Source organism: Neoarius graeffei, chromosome 8, assembly GCF_027579695.1.
Source record: "Neoarius graeffei isolate fNeoGra1 chromosome 8, fNeoGra1.pri, whole genome shotgun sequence".
Taxonomy (NCBI): domain Eukaryota; kingdom Metazoa; phylum Chordata; class Actinopteri; order Siluriformes; family Ariidae; genus Neoarius; species Neoarius graeffei.
In genome coordinates, this window is record NC_083576.1 from 35,538,989 (window position 1) to 35,558,355 (window position 19,367).

Genomic DNA, 19,367 nt, shown 5'->3' on the forward strand with positions numbered 1-19,367 from the left:
CAGTAGCACTGGATTAACCTCGTCTTTTCCCTTTCCCGCCAGACAAAGAAATGGTTCTGCACATGCACAGCAGAAAAGTTTTCAATGGTTATGACATCATGTTGTCTTGACAACATGCAATACTGTAACAATATTGCACGCTCATGCTCCACCGGGTAGTGTGGCATAGTACACATAGGATAAATATATGAAAAGATAATATTGCATGCTATCGAACCAAATGAATGAAACTCGCTAGAAGGGAGTAGAATACGTTTTTATTCCATGAAAAATGTATCCTGTATGTATAATAATAACATTTATTGTCTAATAGGAGTTAAAATCTAAACATTTTAGCAAAATTAACACACACACAAACTATATTATATATGAGAAGAATAATTACTACTGTTGAGCACACTGTCTTTCCATGGTGTTTTCTGAATCAACATGAACAGGTGCTTGATACTTTTTGCACCTTTCGGATCTCCAGTTGTCTCCTTCCTCATTCCATTTTAGCTTTTTATACTTGACTGTGTCTTTCACTGAAGACCTTCAACAAACAAACAAAACAAATAAATAAAATCAATAAATAATTTAAATCAAAGATAGAGACGGCCAGAAATGTACTCAATTGTTTAACTTTAGTGCGTGCTGTAATTCTATTTTTTTATTAATTAAATTTTCATTTATTAAAAAAAAAAAATTATAAACAGTTATGTACTTAGAAACTAATTACATAGGATAAGTTCAGCTGAAATATTTTATATAACTTTTAATGTACTTTTACTGTCTACATAAGAAAGTATTTTGGTATGAAATCCACATTTTTTATTTAATCATGCATCTTGTATACATGACTGGCATTTGAAAATTGGTTGAAAATTCAGAAAGTCATCATGATTTTAATTGCCTTGATGTCCTTTTTTAAGCATGTAATGAGGTTTTATGGTTTATCAGGTATTGTGAAATACTCTGAATTTAGGCAGTTTAGAAATGTGCTTAATAAATAAAGATATACTTACTAACACATCAGTTTCGCATTACATAACCTGTTTTGGTTGGCAGACTATAACTAAGAGAAACACTGAGGTGTTGCAATAAGAATGCTGCTGTGCCAGTGCAAATACACATATGAGATAGGTACACCTGATAAAATGTGATTGGTGTACCTAATAAAATAACCAGTGATTGTAAGTAGAAGAAGTGTATAATAATCTAACCTAATGAGTTGTATAAAATGCACACAATGATAGAAATTTTCCCCTTGACAATTTGAGAAACTATTTACCTTTCAAATAACCAAAATCATCATCATAAGGACCTTTTTCTTAATAATAACGTCTTCTCTTAAAAATTTATGCGGTAAAATGATTCATACACCATTTTAAATTTGTAAACAAAGGGAGGTATTTACCTTGAGGAATCAGGAATAGAGATTGTAGCGTCCTCACAGACACTAAGACATTTAGTGTCACAAAGCAAGACAGAGCTACAGCTTGGGGCTAGTGATAACGGTACTGGGGTCAAAATTTTGTTCCCAGTTGAACAAGGAAGGGCTTCTCCATCCGTTGCCTTATTCTTGCTTGGCTCAGTCTTCATGCCTGGAGTATCCATGCTGCTATGGTCAGACCCATCTGGGAAGTTTACTGGAAATTTCTCTCGCTTGCACTTCTGAGCCTGTGTCTTGTTAGCCTCTATGGAAAGAATATATAGCTACTTACCAGCATAATTAATTTATGAACTGGTCAACTTGCAAAGTTCATAAACACACACATGATCAAAAGTATTCAGGACACCCCTTCCTAATTGAGTAAATGTGTTTCAGCCACAACCATCTCCATGGACAAACACTGGTAACAGAATAATGAAGAGCTCAGTGACTTTAAATTTGTCGCTCTCCAAGATTGCCAAGTCAGTTTTTGAAATTTTTGCCCTGCTACATATGCCTCAGTCAACTGTAATTGTTATTATTGTGAAATTGAAGTGTCTAGGAACAATAACAACTCAGCCAGAAAGCAGCAGATCATGCAAACTCACAGACCAGGGCTAATAAGTGCATCTTTTGCAATATTTGCTACAGAATTCCAAACAGCCTCTGGAAGCAGCATAATCATAACCATATGTTAGAAGCTTTATGAAATCATTTTCCATGGAGGAGCAGCTGCACACAAGCCTAAGATCACTGTGCACAATGTCAAGCATTGGCTGGAGTTGTTTAAAGCATATTAATGGCCATGGTTTTGGAAGAAGATATCCTATGCACCAAGCCTTCTCTTTCGACATTAGTACTCGACCTCACTCATGCTCTTGTGGAAGCAGAATTGCAGAAACCCCTGCGGAATTTCCCATGACCACATTTCTAAACATAGTGAAAAAAGCCTTCCCAGAAGAGGGGAGGCAGTTAGAGCACCAAAAGGAGGACAAACTTCAGAATTGGATGTTCAACAAGCACGTATGGGTATGATGGTCAGGTGTCCACATACTTTTGGTTATATAGTGTACAAAGTACAGTAGAGAAAATGAGTTGATGAAAAGAAATGCTCTGGGTCAAAAGTTGGTTAAGCAGCCTGAAATGCAATAAGAAGCACTTAAATGAGTAAAGTCTGACAGAACACTGATACTCCTTTTTGACCAACAGGGAACGGGTTCCGTTCTTGTTCGTGCACCACATTTTGAACCATTCAGAGCATTTCAACCAAAAATACACTGGTTCAGAACCGGAAAAGTTGGTTCCCAGCTGGAACCAAAATATAGCTTTTTTTTCCCAGCACAAACCATGACATCAGTGGACATGTCATTAGTGTGGAGAGGAAGTGGAGTGCAGCAATGCAGAAGGGTCATTCCTAGGGCTGAACGATCTATCGTTTTCGACCGAAAATCGCGATCTCAGACAACACGATTTTGGGATTGTCAAAGCCGCGTTTTTTCTCAGAGCTCCTAAACTGACCCATGTTTTGTTTTGTCAATAAATTGTCCTCATTTTTTACACTACAGACAAAAAAAATTACGTTCAGGAAAGCCTTGTGGCACTCAGTGTGAAAGAATTTTGTGAATATCTCCTTCCGTTTTCGTATAAATCCACGTTGTTTGGAGGGAGCACTGTGAGGAAAAAGTGCGCTTTCTCTGTCTCTGAGCGCGCGGGTGGGGGAGGGGCTGCTCTCTCTCTCTCTCTCACACACACAGGAGGGAGGGGCCCTGCAATAGCGGCTGCTACAGCCACTGCATCACTTTTATTTCCCACAAGGGAATTGTTGGCTCTAGTTATAATTTATAATGCTTATGTACAGTGGTGCTTGAAAGTTTGTGAACCCTTTAGAATTTTCTATATTTCTGCATAAATATGACCTAAAACATCATCAGATTTTCACACAAGTCCTAAAAGTAGATAAAGAGAACACAGTTAAACAAATGAGACAAAAATATTATACTTGGTCATTTATTTATTGAGGAAAATGATCCAATATTACATATCTGTGAGTGGTAAAAGTATGTGAACCTTTGCTTTCAGTATCTGGTGTGACCCCCTTGTGCAGCAATAACTGCAACTAAACATTTCTGGTAACTGTTGATCAGTCCTGCACACTGGCTTGGAGAAATTTTAGCCCATTCCTCCGTACAGAACAGCTTCAACTCTGGGATGTTGGTGGGTTTCCTCACATGAACTGCTCGCTTCAGGTCCTTCCACAACATTTCAATTGGATTAAGGTCAGGACTTTAACTTGGCCATTCCAAAACATTAACTTTATTCTTCTTTAATCATTCTTTGGTAGAATGACTTGTGTGCTTAGGGTCATTGTCTTGCTGCATGACCCACCTTCTCTTGAGATTCAGTTCATGGACAGATGTCCTGACATTTTCCTTTAGAATTCGCTGGTATAATTCAGACTTCATTGTTCCATCAATGATGGCAAGCCGTCCTGGCCTAGATGCAGCAAAACAGGCCCAAACCATAATACTACCACCACCATGTTTCACAGATGAGATAAGGTTCTTATGCTGGAATGCAGTGTCTTCCTTTCTCCAAACATAACGCTTCTCATTTAAACCAAAAAGTTCTATTTTGGTCTCATCCGCACACAAAACATTTTTCCAATAGCCTTCTGGCTTGTCCACATGATCTTTAGAAAACTGCAGATGAGCAGCAATGTTCTTTTTGGAGAGCAGTGGCTTTCTCCTTGCAACCCTGCCATGCACACCATTGTTGTTCAGTGTTCTCCTGATGGTGGACTCATGAACATGAACATTAGCCAATGTGAGAGAGGCCTTCAGTTGCTTAGACGTTACCCTGGGGTCCTTTGTGACCTCGCCGACTATCACATGCCTTGCTCTTTGTTGGTCGACCACTCCTGGGGAGGGTAATAATGGTCTTGAATTTCCTTCATTTATACACAATCTGTCTGAGTGTGGATTGGTGGAGTCCAAACTCTTTAGAGATGGTTTTGTAACCTTTTCCAGTCTGATGAGTATCAACAACGCTTTTTCTGAGGTCCTCAGAAATCTCCTTTGTTCGTGCCATGATATACTTCCACAAAGATGTGTTGTGAAGATCAGACTTTGATAGATCTCTATTCTTTAAATAAAACAGGGTGCCCACTCACACCTGATTGTCATCCCATTGATTGAAAACACCTGACTCTAATTTCACCTTCAAATTAACTGCTAATCCTAGAGGTTCACATACTTTTGCCACTCACAGATATGTAATATTGGATCATTTCCCTCAATAAATAAATGACCAAGTATAATATTTTTGTCTCATTTGTTTAATTGGGTTCTCTTTATCTACTTTTAGGACTTCTGTGAAAATCTGATGATGTTTTAGGTCGTATTTATGCAGAAATATAGAAAATTCTAAAGGGTTCACAAACCTTCAAGTACATTCTTTTACAAAAGTGCAATATTTTGATGCTGCTGAGCCACTGATCAACCTTTTTTTATGTCTGATATATTGTAGATGGGAAAAGTAAAAGAAGCAAAAGTTTACTTCAGAAAGATGGCTCTCTTTTTACTATTTTAAGTTATTATAACTTGTTCCTCAGGCACTCTATGTTAATAAACAGGCCTACATTTGAAATCTGTTGACCTCAGTTTTCATTCTTGCATTAGCTTTATGGAATTCATTGTATTAATTAATTTGCACTGAAACTTGATTTAAAGAAAAAAAAATCGTGGTTGAAATCGAAATCGCAATATCTGCCAGAAAAATCGCAATTCAATTTTTTCTTAAAATCGTTCAGCCCTAGTCATTCCACAGGAAATGGACCACAATTCGGAAAAGTTGTTGCACTTGAATCTCAGACTGGCCTGATTTTTATTCAATCCATTCCTTGACTTATTTTAGTGGGAAATTCCACATTTTATAACATTCTTTACCTTGTAATGTATCAACCTGAGTAGTCACTCAAGTTCCACTATAGACTGTGTCTGTTCCCTGAGCTATACAAAACAGCAGAAATACTTAGAGTTTGTTCTAGTAATTTAATTAACAAAATTAGATCATACTGACTGTGCAGCCACTGCCAGCACCTTTGATCTAAAAGGTAGGACTATTAAATATTAGATCACTTGCGTCTAAAGCATGAATTGTTATGAACTTATTACTGATCAGGAGTTTAATGTACTGTGTTTAACAGAGACATGGATTAGGCCAAATGAGTATGTAGCATTAAATGAAGCTAGTCCTCCTAGATACAGTTATATACACCAACCTCATTTAACTGGCAGAGGAGGAGGCATTGCAGATATCTGTATTGATTATCTAGGCGTGACACAAAAACCTGGTTATAAATTCAATACGTTTAAGGCGCTGGCAGCAAGGCACTTTTTGGTGCAATGTGGCAGATGAATCCAATAAGGTCAATGGCACACCACCTGATGGCATGCGGAAGAGCCACTCAAATGGCCAATGGATGGTATCGCTCGGCATTTTTGTCATGTTCTTTTCTGTTCTGTGCACATGCATTCTATTCTCTATATTTTATCTGAATATATACTAATTTGTCATATTCTGTTCTCTCCTAAGTTATCATACTCTACCCTATTCTATTCTCCATTTCTATCCATAATGTGTTATACTGTCATTCTTAGTCTTGGGTATGACTTTAAACTGCAACCAGTGGGGAGTCTCAGGTGGAGTCAGGCACTGCCAAGATGGCGACGCCTGTAGCCTCCTTATTTGAGCGTCAAACCCGCTCTTTAGAAATCCTATGAGTGACATCACAGAGGCTTTGTCCATTATTTTTACAGTTTATGGGAATGACCCAAAACGCAACGGAAAAGGATACATCTTCAGAAAACAAATGGATCAAAAACAAATATCTGCAATGACAGAACAAAACCTCGCAGGTAAATCAACACACTTCCATCTTCCTACTACTCTTTACTCCTGTTATATTTGTGCAACATTCTCTGTTCATGACACATCCTTGATTACAATGGTTCCACTCAAAACTGGTGAACTCATAGGCCGGTTCGCTAGCTGGCACCAAGGTTCAAAGAATCCTGAACGGAATGGGTTCAAGAACCTATTCCCTGTTGGTCCAAAAGGGGTATAACTTTCAAAAATGTAATGTTACATGTGTTGACACACATAGGCAAGTTAAGGCCAACCTGCAGGTTCGGTTTGGCACACTACGAAGACATGCGATAAAAAAATATAATTTTAGACACAGGTCAGAAAAGCATTTTTAAAGTAGTCTGAAGTGAATTCTTTCAGGTGAATACATTTTAGCAAGTACATAAACGTTACAAAATCTTAAAAAACCTTTCAAACATATCTGAAAACATCAAAAGTATTGTAAATTTACTCAATGTTTACAATATTTTCAACCTCTACAGGATTAAATTTTCATGAATTACTAACTGAATTTAATGATTCTAGTTATTACTTGGCTTGGCTGGTAAGGCAACATTGTAAATATTCTCAGTAAACAAAAAAAGATTCAATAACCACGGTGACAACTGAGAAACAGTGTGAGTAACAGGGCTGAAAGAAATTGATAATGCAAATTAAAAGAGAATGTAGAGCTATAATTATAAAATAAAAGATATAGAATAAAAGAGAATGTAGCACAGAAGTTAGATTTGTGGCAAAAAAGGATTGAATGATGAATAACAGGTTTGAAACCTGTGTGACAAGGTTCACATATATTAGATAGAATAATTTCATTCAAAAAGGCTTTCACAATTTCAATAATTTTTTTTCTCTCTGGTGTTCTGATTCTATTTATGGTTCTAATGTGATCATTTATTGTGATAGATCAATAACTACAATTCTGAAATTAATTTTTAATGTAAAAAATAAAAAGGGTTTAGAGCTATAAGGGAGAGCAGGGAGACATGGGACAGTTTGTAGGCTCATAAATTAATTTCAAACAATTGGGTTCTAGATTACATCAGAAGTTAGATGTTGCCCCTTAGAGTAACCTAATTCCTTTGGAGTCAGAACTTGTATTTTCTACTTCACAGTCCACCTCCATTCTATAGAACTATGGTATAGTTACAACATAGATGGTGTAATGTATGCTGGTGAATTTGGGATTAGTTAGTGTGGCAGCAGGGGCGTGGTCAAGCGCCGGTCTGTGACAGGAGGGCGGAGTCAGGGAAGGTAAGTGGCAGAATCACTACACCTGAGGGCAATTAACCTGTGTTTGTGTGTCTTCCCAGTGACCGCGCCCTACTTAAGGAGGGAGAGCGAGAGCAGAGGGAGCTCTTCCCCGAACCGGATGCCGATTCTGCGTGTGTGTCTGTGAAATTCGAAATAAGTGTTCACTGAAAAGTGTAGCAATAAAACGCTGTGAACTCTGTCCTGCCGTCTTCTGTGCTCCACCCTTATACGAGAACCGCTACAGTGGTGCCGAAACCCGGGATCTGGAGCGCAGAAGCCAAAGAGCCCCATGGAGTTTTCCCCGTTCGCTGACCTGGTCCACGCCCTCGCCATGGCCCAGCAAAGCCGGCACCAGGCGCTAGTCACTCTCCGTAAGGAGCAGGAACAGTGGTTCAAGGCCCTGGTGTTGGCCCAGCAAGAGGATCGACAGGCATTCCAGCACCTCCTCGCGTTGGCAGGGTCTACCAACGCTCCCACCGCGGGCCCGGCCCCCCTCACCCTAACAAAGATGGGCCCGCAGGACGGCCCCGAGGCATTTATCACGCTCTTTGAGCAAGTCGCGGAGATCTCGGAGTGGCTGATCGATCAGCGCGCGGCGCGCCTCCTCCCCCTGCTAACGGGAGAGGCGCAGCTGGCCGTGCTGCAGCTCCCCGCCGACCACCGGCTGGCCTACGCGGACCTTCGCCGGGCTGTCCTCCAACGTGTGGGGCGCACCCCCGAACAGCAGCGCCAGCGCTTCCGCGCTTGGAGGAAGTTGGCCAGCCGTTCACGTTTGGCCAGCAACTTCGGGACGCCTGCTGGCGGTGGTTGAGGGCCGACAACCACAAGGCCGAGGAGATCGTCGACCAGGTGGTACTGGAACAGTTCATCGCACGCTTGCCAACAGGAACCGCGGAGTGGGTCCAGTGCCACCGCCCGGTGTCTCTGGATCAGGCCATCGAGCTGGCGGAGGACCATTTGGCGGCTGTCCCAGCGGCAGGACAGCAGACAGCCTCTTCTCTCTCTCCCTCTCCTCCTGTGTCCCGTCCTCGCCCCATTCCCCCACCGCGGAGGCGGGGGCCGGTGCCACCCCAGCCGGCCCGCCGCACCCGCAGTGCCCTCCCGTTTCTCCCTTCTGTGTCTGTCTCTTCCCCCCCTCAGGTGAGTGAGCCCCAGAACACCGGTGCAGAGAGGAAGCCCGGGCCGGTTTGCTGGCACTGCGGGGAGCCGGGCCACCTCCAACAACAGGGCACGGCAATGGAGGTGGGCGCAGTGGTTCGGATCCCCGACGCGCCAGGAGCCGCCCTCGATCGGGCCGGAGCGTATTGCATACCGGTGAGTATTCAAGGGGATACATATCAGGCATTGGTGGATTTCGGTTGTAATCAAACCTCAATTCACCAAAGCCTGGTGCAAAATGAGTCATTGGGGGGAGCACAGGGGGTGAAGGTGTTGTGTGTGCACGGGGATGTTCACAGCTACCCTTTGGTATCGGTCCACATTTTTTTCCGAGGGGAAAAATTTATTGTAAAGGCGGTGGTTAATCCTCGCCTCACCCACTCAATAATTTTGGGGACTGATTAGCCGGGATTCGGGGAGTTGATGAGCCATTTAGTGACGAGGGGTCCTGCCATACATCAGCAGGGGGAGGTCCCGGTGTCGCCTTGGCGGGAGCAGCTGTCACAGAGCCGTCTACATCATCTCCGCGTCAGAGTGAGGAGCCACAGGCTCCTCCTCTCTCTCTCGGGGAATCCCTTGCGTATTTCCTGTTAGAACAGTCGCGAGACGAGACTCTGCGGTATGCGTTTGACCAAGTGAGAGTAATCGATGGTCAAACGCTCCCGCCGAATGCCACCCCATCCTTCCCCTATTTTTCTATTATGAAGGATAGATTATACCGAGTGACGCAGGACACTCAGACGAAAGAGCAAATCACGCAGCTTTTAATTCCAAAGAGCCGCCGGGAATTAGGATTCCAGGCGGCTCACTTTAATCCCATGGCTGGACACTTAGGGCAGGATAAGACACTAGCCCGAATAATGGCCCGATTCTATTGGCCGGGGATTCGCGGCGATGTTCGTAGGTGGTGTACGGCGTGCTGCGAATGCCAGTTAGTAAATCCAGCGGCCATTCCAAAAGCGCCTTTGCGCCCTCTACCATTAATCGAGACCCCGTTCGAAAGAATTGGGATGGATCTCGTCGGGCCATTAGATCGGTCAGCACGAGGGTACCGCTTTATATTAGTTCTGGTGGACTATGCAACGCGATATCCGGAAGCAGTGCCTCTGCGCAATATCTCAGCATGCAGTATTGCGGAGGCGCTCTTCCGCGTTATCTCCCGAGTTGGAATCCTGAAAGAGATTCTGACTGATCAAGGCACCACGTTTGTGTCACGGACACTGCGCGAACTGTATGGGTTATTGTGAATTAAGCCGATCCACACCAGCGTGTATCACCCACAAACGGACGGTTTAGTTGAACGGTTCAATCGCACCCTCAAGAATATAATTAAAAAATTCGTAAGTGAGGACGCACATAATTGGGATAAGTGGCTCGAGCCCTTGTTGTTTTCAGTGCGAGAGGTCCCCCAAGCCTCCATGGGGTTCTCCCCGTTCGAATTATTATATGGCCGTAAGCCGCGCGGCATTCTAGATGTGCTGCGGGAAAATTGGGAGGAGGGACCTTCACAAAGTAAAAACGAAATTCAATACGTTATGGACCTGCACGCAAAACTCCACACGCTCACCCACCTAACCCAGGAGAATTTGCGGCAGACCCAAGAACGGCAAGCCCGCCTGTACAACAAGGGTACACGCCTTAGGGAGTTCGCACCGGGAGATAAAGTACTCGTACTGTTGCCCACATCGAGCTCCAAATTGGTCGCCAAGTGGCAAGGACCCTTTGAGGTCACATGGAGAGTCGGGGACGTCGACTACGAGGTGAGGCGAACGGACAGGGGTGGGGCGCTACAGATTTACCACCTCAATCTGCTTAAACTCTGGAATGAGGAGGTCCCCGTGGCGTTGGTGTCGGTGGTTCCGGAGAAGGCGGAGCTGGGGCCGGAGGTTCAAAAAGGGACATTGGCATCACGTACCTCTCCGGTCCCCTGTGGAGACCACCTCTCCCCGACCCAACTCGCGGAGGTCGCCCAGTTGCAGACCAAGTTTTCGGACGTGTTCTCGTCCCTGCCCGGTCGCACCGACCTCATAGAGCACCACATTGAGACGCCCCCAGGGGTGGTAGTGCGTAGCCGCCCTTACAGGCTACCCGAACACAAAAAAAAAAAAGGTGGTTCGGGAAGAACTCGAGGCCATGCTCGAAATGGGCATCGTCGAGGAGTCCCACAGTGACTGGAGCAGCCCAGTGGTCTTGGTACCCAAGGCCGACGGGTCGGTCCGGTTCTGTGTGGACTATAGAAAAGTCAACGCGGTGTCTAAATTTGACGCGTACCCAATGCCTCGTATTGATGAGTTGCTCGATCGACTAGGCATGGCTCGCTTTTATTCGACACTGGATTTAACAAGGGGTTACTGGCAGATCCCCTTCACTCCACTATCCCGAGAAAAAAACGGCCTTTTCCACACCGTTCAGATTACACCAATTCGTCACACTTCCTTTTGGGCTGTTTGGGGCGCCCGCTACGTTTCAGCGGCTGATGGACAGGGTCCTCCACCCCCACGCCACTTATGCGGCCGCCTACCTCGATGACATTATCGTCTATAGTAATGACTGGCTGAGGCACCTCGAACATCTGAGGGCCGTCCTTAGGTCGCTGAGGCGAGCGGATCTCACAGCCAACCCAAAGAAGTGTGTGATTGGGCGGGTGGAAGTACGGTATCTGGGCTTCCACTTGGGCAACAGGCAGGTGCGTCCCCAAATTAACAAGACAGCAACAATTGCGGCCTGCCCAAGGCCCAAGACCAAAAAGGGGGTGAGACAGTTCCTGGGGCTGGCTGGCTATTATCGGAGGTTTATACCTAATTATTCGGACGTCACCAGCCCACTGACTGATCTGACTAAAAAGGGGGCACCAGATCCGGTCCAGTGGACAGAGCAATGCCAGCGGGCTTTCTCTGAGGTAAAGGCTGCACTGTGTGGGGGGCCACTTTTACACTCCCCTGACTTCTCTCTCCCCTTTATGTTGCAGACGGATGTGTCAGACAGAGGGCTGGGGGCTGTTTTGTCCCAGGAGGTGGAGGGGGAGGACCGCCCAGTCTTGTACATCAGCAGGAAGCTGTCGGTGCGTGAGGGGCGCTACAGCACCATCGAAAAAGAGTGCTTGGCGATCAAGTGGGCGGTCCTCGCCCTCCGTTACTACCTGCTGGGACGCCCTTTCACCCTCTGTTCGGACCACGCGCCCCTCCAGTGGCTCCACCGCATGAAGGATGCCAACGCGCGGATCACCCATTGGTATCTGGCACTCCAACCCTTTAATTTCAAGGTGGTCCACAGGCCGAGGGCGCAGATGGTCGTGGCGGACTTCCTCTCCCGTCGGGGGGGGGGGGGGGAAGACGGCTGCAGGCCGGACAGCCGCCCGGCCTGAGTCGGGTGGTGGGGGTATGTGGCAGCGGGGGCATGGTCAAGCGCCGGTCTGTGACAGGAGGGCGGAGTCAGGGAAGGTAAGTGGCAGAATCACTACACCTGAGGGCAATTAACCTGTGTTTGTGTGTCTTCCCAGTGACCGCACCCTACTTAAGGAGGGAGAGCGAGAGCAACGGGAGCTCTTCCCCGATCCAGACACCGATTCTGTGTGTGCCTGTGAAATTCGAAATAAGTGTTCACTGAAAAGTGTAGCAATAAAACGCTGTACCAACCTCAACTCTGTCCTGCCGTCTTCTGTGCTCCACCCTTATACGAGAACCGCTACAGTTAGGAATTAAAATATGTAGCCTAGAGTTACCATATATAGTATTATTTATTAAACATTTAAGGATTAGTTTCAAAATGGCCAGATGGAGAGAGTTGGGACACTTCATGTTACAGGTTTTTTCTTGTGGTCACAAATATAAAATTAACATTTTTTGTTAAAAATGTGGGCGTGTACCTGCATGAGGATTAAGCTTATTTAATTTGTTCCTGAGAATGGAATTGTTTTGTCTAGTCAGGTTTGAGAAACTGACATTTTTCTATAGCTGTATCAGCATTGTGTATTCACACAGTTCGTATGTTACAAGTTTTGATAATAAATGGCCCTTATCTGCAAATTATACTGTATTTCTGCACTTCTGGTTAGATGTTAACTGCATTTTATTGGCTTTGTACCTGTACTCTGTGCAAAGTTAAATCAAATCTAAATAAAAGTTAAACATGCAGGCCTAAGTATTTTATTGTTGTTCCATGTCTCCCCACGATGTCCCAAGTCTCCCAATATAATGTCCCATATCCCCGTCAATGTCTCATGTCTCCCTGCAAAAAATAATGACAGAAAACGTGAAGCCTGAAGGCCAGGATATGTGACAAGCTGAGCAATTAATACTGTGGCAAGAGGGTATAGTAAATACTCTCTAATGTAATATGAACGTTACTGCTACCTGCAAAGAATTTCACACAATCTACAAAAGCTGAAAAACTGTCCCAATTCTCCCTGCTCTCCCTTATTGTGTGTGTGTATTAATTTACCATTAGGCTCATATTTCATTAGGAGTTCTTCAGTTTTTACTTGGAGCTTGATAATGTCAATACGCCCTTGCTTCAGAGCATTCTTTGTTGCAAAGAGTTTCCTTTCCAATTCGAGCACCCTGTTACTCTCAGACAGTGTTTTCATTCTTGCCATGTACAATTCCTCCTTTAGGTTCTCTGCAAATTTCCTAAAAACAAACAAAACACACACAAACATTTTTATATACTGAGGATATTACATGGTGGCACAAAGATATTAAGTTAATCTTTAAGTGGTGAATGTTTCACCAGTGAGTGAATTATATAGGCACACACAATAATGGACACATGGACAATATTACATGGACACATTCACAAAAAAAAAAAAAGAGGTTAATCAAAAGAATTTTAATTTTGAAACATTCACAATTACAAAGACGTCAACTCTAATTATGCCATAACACTCATTATGCCATAAATCTTACATGTAAAGTGTCAAACTAATATGTTTAATCTGGAATTTTCACTAATAATAATAATAATAATAATAATAAACGTGTTGCCAGGCAAAACGAACCTCTCCCAGAAGCACTTTTGATTAATATGAAGGAAGATATTGCGAAAAAAAAGGTACCCTATGGGTACATGTGGCTACTGCTTATAAATTTTTTTTCTGATACCATGTCCATATAGTAAATATAGCATATATATTGACTCTATGAGGCAGTAGCCACAAAAATGAAGTGTAATCCAAAAATGAACAATTTAAAAATCACAGAAGTAAAATGTACCAAGTGTCTGTACTTTATATTATTCTACTCTTACAGTTTTCGAAACTGAAACCTCCGAACCGAGGCTGACATATACAGTACACGCTGTCGCCACGACCCAAACTCTTATTTCCCGGAAATGGCCCAGCGCTAGAGCTCAGTGGAACACACTTTCCCTCTGTAATAAGCATAAACATGTCTGAAAGCGATTTCTTTAGTCTAGTCCATTTATTTCGAATGATGAACCAAATTGTATACACTCACCAGCCATTTTAATCGGAACACGTGTATGAGCATGCGCAGTGCATGATTGTTACACTCTTACAGCATGATGGCATAATGGCTAGCACCTCTATATGAGGCAGTAACCACAACAAAAACGATTTTGACCTTTTGGTGACCTTGACCGGATGACCCTTAAAATGTTAGAGGTTCTATTTGAGACCAATGCCCATGTATCCTGAAAGTTTCATGAAGATTGGTCCAGCTGTTTTCCTGTAATATTGTTAACAGAACAAAAAAACCCTCCGAAAACAATACTTCGCCCCCTGATAGACTCTGTCCCGGGCAAGGTAATAACAACAACAACAACAACAAATAATGTCTAGTTTTTGGGTTTTTTAAAAACCTTTTTTACTGGCTTTCGTCAGTATCACTAATAACCAAATGTCGTTCACATTGATGAAGCTCACTACTTGGTTGATCTCTCTTGAAAATGTTCACCATTCCTATCTGGCACTGGTGAAAGACAGCAGGTTGAGATCCGGTTATTGTACAGGGTTGAAATGCTGAAGGTGCTGAAATTTCCTCCATTGTACTTTGTTGGGATGGTCTGTTGATCAACTGAGGCAAAGCTGCATTTGAACCAGATAAAATGACAGAAATGTGTTGTTGTTTTTGATCAGATATTGTAGAGTAGTTGTTTATCGAGTTAACATTTTTGTGCCTTGTAACTTTCACAATTTAATTCGGTGGAACGTTATGTTATCATCCACAAGTTTTTGCACAAGATGTTTTCTTGTGCTGTAGTTAACAAGCTTTTTCTCCATCTGAATCTCAGAACTTTTCAGCATGTTTTTTTACCGTAGACCTCAAAGTATTCACACCAAGCAGAGAAATCTTGAACCAGCATTTTCTTGCCTTAGGAACTTTAGCGTTTACAGTGAGATAAAACGGCGATTCGGCGTCCATCATTTCTACTGGTCTTCATTCTTTATTGGCCAAATAAGTCAGGACAGGACATCGCTCAGGATTATCAAATCAAATCAAATCAAGTTTATTTGTACAGCGCTTTTAACAATAAACATTGTCGCAAAGCAGCTTTACAGAATTTGAACGACTTAAAACATGAGCTAATTTTATCCCTAATCTATCTATCCCCAATGAGCAAGCCTGTGGCGACGGTGGCAAGGAAAAACTCCCTCAGACGACATGAGGAAGAAACCTCGAGAGGAACCAGACTCAAAAGGGAACCCATCCTCATTTGGGCAACAACAGACAGCCTGACTATAATATTAACAGTTTTAACAGGTATAACCCTCAACTGTCCTCATGGGGCCGTCCTTCACAGGAGTGGGGCGATAAAACTCCGACCAGACACAGGGCACCAGGATGGATCAAGCAGGTCCGAGGGGCAGAAGAGGCCAGCATCTCAATCCCAGGATCAACATGTAACTCAGAGGGACAGATGGGGGGGGAGAGAAAGAAAACACGTTGTTAGGTATGCCCTAAAAATGACAAGTATTAAATCTGTGTGATAGGCTCACAGAGACGAGAGTCTTTACATCAGGCATGACGCACAATGGCATGTTAATATGGTAAAAAATATATCATGACCTGCTCTGGCTGGATGCTTGATTGGGTGATGGGAGCACACTCCTCAGCAATGATGAGATGCAGATGGGACCCTTAGGCCTGGCCAAGACAATTCAGTTACATTTCACCGGGTCTGGGACATGCGACAGAACGTCTGACGGCCGATTCCCTGCAGGCTACGATAGCCAGTCGAGGTCCCCACCGTCTCCACCAAAAGATTTCCTGTTGACTCCATGTAACTCAGAGGGACAGATTTGGGGGGGGGGGGGGGGGGGGGAAAGAGAAAGAAAACACAGGTGGTTAGGTATGCCCAATGTCACCTGAATAAGTAGGAACAGTATACATATTGCACCGAGTACAAGCAGGGACTCCGGCAACTAACTATGACAGCATAACTAAAAGGAGAGAGCCAGAAGGTAACACAGGCATGAGGGAGCCCCGGGACATAAAGCAGCCAGCCACTGCACCGTCAACAAACTCGAGTGAGCAAGCGAGTGGGGACTGACAGCATCCATACATCCCAGTTTACCAAAACACTCTATGTCTGAGGACCCTCCAGATCTACTCCTTTACCTCATAAACACCATTAACAAAAGGCTTGACTAAACAGATATGTTTTCAGCCTAGACTTAAATGCTGAGACTGTGTCTGATTCCCGAACATTACTTGGAAGGCTGTTCCATAACTGTGGGGCTTTGTAAGAAAAGGCTCTGCCCCCTGATGTAGCCTTCACTATACGAGGTACCAGCAGATAGCCTGCACCTTTTGATCTAAGTAGGCGTGGCGGGTCATAGAGGAGCAGAAGTTCACTCAGGTACTGTGGTGCGAGACCATTTAGTGCTTTAAAGGTCAATAGTAGTATTTTATAATCAATACGAAATTTGATTGGGAGCCAATGCAGTGTGGATAAGACAGGCGTGATGTGGTCATATTTTCTAGTTCTAGTAAGGACTCTTGCTGCGGCATTTTGAACTAACTGGAGCTTGTTTATGCACTTATTGGAACATCCAGACAGTAAGGCATTACAATAATCCAACCTGGAGGTAACGAAAGCATGGACTAGTTTTTCTGCATCATGCAATGACATTAAATTTCTTATCTTTGCAATATTTCTGAGATGAAAGAAAGCTATCCGGGTGATGTTATCAATGTGAGTTTCGAATGAAAGACTGGGGTCAATAATCACTCCGAGGTCTTTTACTGCTGCACGTGAAGAAACAGAAAGGCCATCCAGAGTTACTGTGTAATCAGAAAACTTACTTCTAGCTTTATGTGGTCCTAGCACAAGTACTTCAGTCTTGTCAGAGTTAAGCAGAAGGAAATTTATAAGCATCCAGTGTCTAATGTCCTTAACACATTCCTCAATTTTATTAAGCTGGTGTCTCTCATCAGGTTTTGCAGAGACATACAACTGTGTGTCATCAGCATAACAGTGGAAACTAATACAATGTTTACGAATAATATCGCCCAAAGGTAACATATATAGAGAAAAAAGCAGTGGACCCAAGACAGAACCTTGTGGAACACCAAACTTTACCTCGGTACGTCTAGAAATATCACCATTTATATCGACATACTGATAACGATCAGTTAGATAAGACCTTATCAGGACTTTCAAACATTTTTAGTTTTACTTCTCTGACATTTCTCGGGTTTTCACCAGTGTGTGTTTTAGTTTGTCTGTCTTTGGAAAACTCCACATAGCGAACTCCTTCACTGTTTGTTTTAAGCTATAAATCTCCCTAGCAGATGTCTGGGTGCTCTTTTCCAGGTCTCATTGCAAAGAATATACAATTGTTCATCCAAACTGTGTTCAACAGAGCTCTGGGAGTGTTTTTCCCTAAAACACCTTTGCAATAAAACTCGTCAATCTTTTCACCTGTGAGAGGATCGGCTCTATTGGGTTTGTTGCCTTTCCTGATTGACTTTAGACACTTTTGGTTTTTCTTGAGTATGTCTTGAAGTGTGCTGAATCCTTTGTTATTCAAAAGACAATGTTTATAATCCTTCTTTCGGCGGTGTTGGTCCATGCTTTGCAGAAATGACCTAACAAACATGGGCTCATATTCCTCGCCATCTTTCTAACGCCAAGGACAAACTTGATGGCCAATTCTTGTAATTTGGTTGGAGGAATATCTTCAATATTTCTTGGATCATTCTCATTTTCCAGAAATTCTTTGAATATTCTTAAGTCGTACAAAGTCTTTTTTTTTTTTGGTGTTTTCATTTTCCTGGTCTTTGCAAAAACAAAAAAACAAAACAAAACAAAAAAACACTGACATATTCGTCACTCACTTTGACAAACCGGGTCGCCATTTTGACAACACGCGTCAAGTCAGCGAGAAAACACTGGGAGTGACATCATTGGCGTGAAGATATCGGGAAATAAGTCACTGACATCCGTGATATATTTCCTATGAAAAATACGAGTTTTTCAACACGAGAAGATAAACTTAATAACTTCAAGCCAACATATGATATTCTTTTTTTATAATAAAGACACGTTCACAAACCAAAAGCACCCAAGTTTACCAAAACAATTCATCGATATCCTCACGAGTGACATATTGAAAAAAAATCTGTCACAGTTGTGGTTCTCAATGTCCTGGATGTAATTCATATGAAAAATAAATATAAGTGGCATATTTCCTAGTAAAACACTCACGCATATGTACACGCGCGTGCGTGCATACATCACACACACACATACATACATATATATGTCTGGCCCCCAGACATGTGCCATACATGGCCCACCGGTGTGTGGATATGCCCTGATGCCCATGAACCAGACCCCCAGCTATGGGTAAACAGCATGGACAGACAGAACTCCTTAGCCTTGGCAGGCAGTCCGTCTAGGGGAAGGTAAACCCTGATTCCAAACCCATCAAAGGGTAGAAGGAGCCTTATATCCTTGGTCAGAAGTCCTTCTATACTCCGAAAATAAAGCTGCACTAGCTGAGGTTGTTCCACACGTGGCATACTATGCACCTGTGGGACCTGTATGCCTTGGCTGGCAAGAGGGTGGGAAGAGGGCTGCACAACCTCTTCTCACCATAAAAAGTCACCTGTGCTGGTTAGGTATTAGGCATGTCCAATGTCTAACATGTGGACTCGCATGAAGAAATAGCCTGATTGCCTACTCATCCGTCGACCCAACAGGAGACTCCATCATATCATATATATATATATATATATATATATATATATATATATATATATAAATAAATAAAACACACACAGAGCCCTCCACATTTATTGGCATGCTGTGTAAAAATAAGTTTTTAAAGGGTTTAAAAGGGAGTAAAATCCAACCTTTAATTGAAAAATTTATTCAGAAGAAAACAAATCCTTCATTAAGAAATAATTATTTTCCATAATATATTTTCAATAATAATATTTCGTACCACCTCCCTCTGCCAGTAAAACAGCAATGAACTCCTATAATGTTGCAGAAGGTTGGATAATACAGGGCAGGGCATGTGAGACCATTCCTCTTTAAAGAATCTCTCCAGATCATCCAGGGTCTTTGGCCCTTTCTTGTGCACTCTCCTTTTCTCAGCTCACCCCACAAGTTTTCAATAGGGTTCCGGTCAGGGGACTGGGATGGCCATAGC

The 19,367-nt window shown here is 43.2% G+C and overlaps 1 protein-coding gene across 4 annotated transcripts in view; it reads right to left on the minus strand.

Annotated features, from left to right (window-relative positions):
- Window positions 1–237: 237 nt before the first annotated feature.
- The window catches only part of spdl1 (spindle apparatus coiled-coil protein 1), a 130,404-nt gene continuing 111,274 nt past the window's right edge, over window positions 238–19,367 (minus strand). For 3 of the 4 annotated variants that reach the window (XM_060927605.1, XM_060927604.1, XM_060927603.1), the window contains 3 exons: window positions 13,187–13,374; window positions 1,397–1,676; window positions 238–532 (listed from right to left, as the gene is read on the minus strand). In XM_060927605.1, the coding sequence (XP_060783588.1) occupies window positions 385–532; window positions 1,397–1,676; window positions 13,187–13,374 (616 nt within the window). In that variant the 3' untranslated portion in view covers window positions 238–384. Of the gene's footprint in view, window positions 533–1,396; window positions 1,677–10,968; window positions 12,974–13,186; window positions 13,375–19,367 lie in introns of those variants that run through there. The other variant, XM_060927606.1, reaches the window with a different exon arrangement.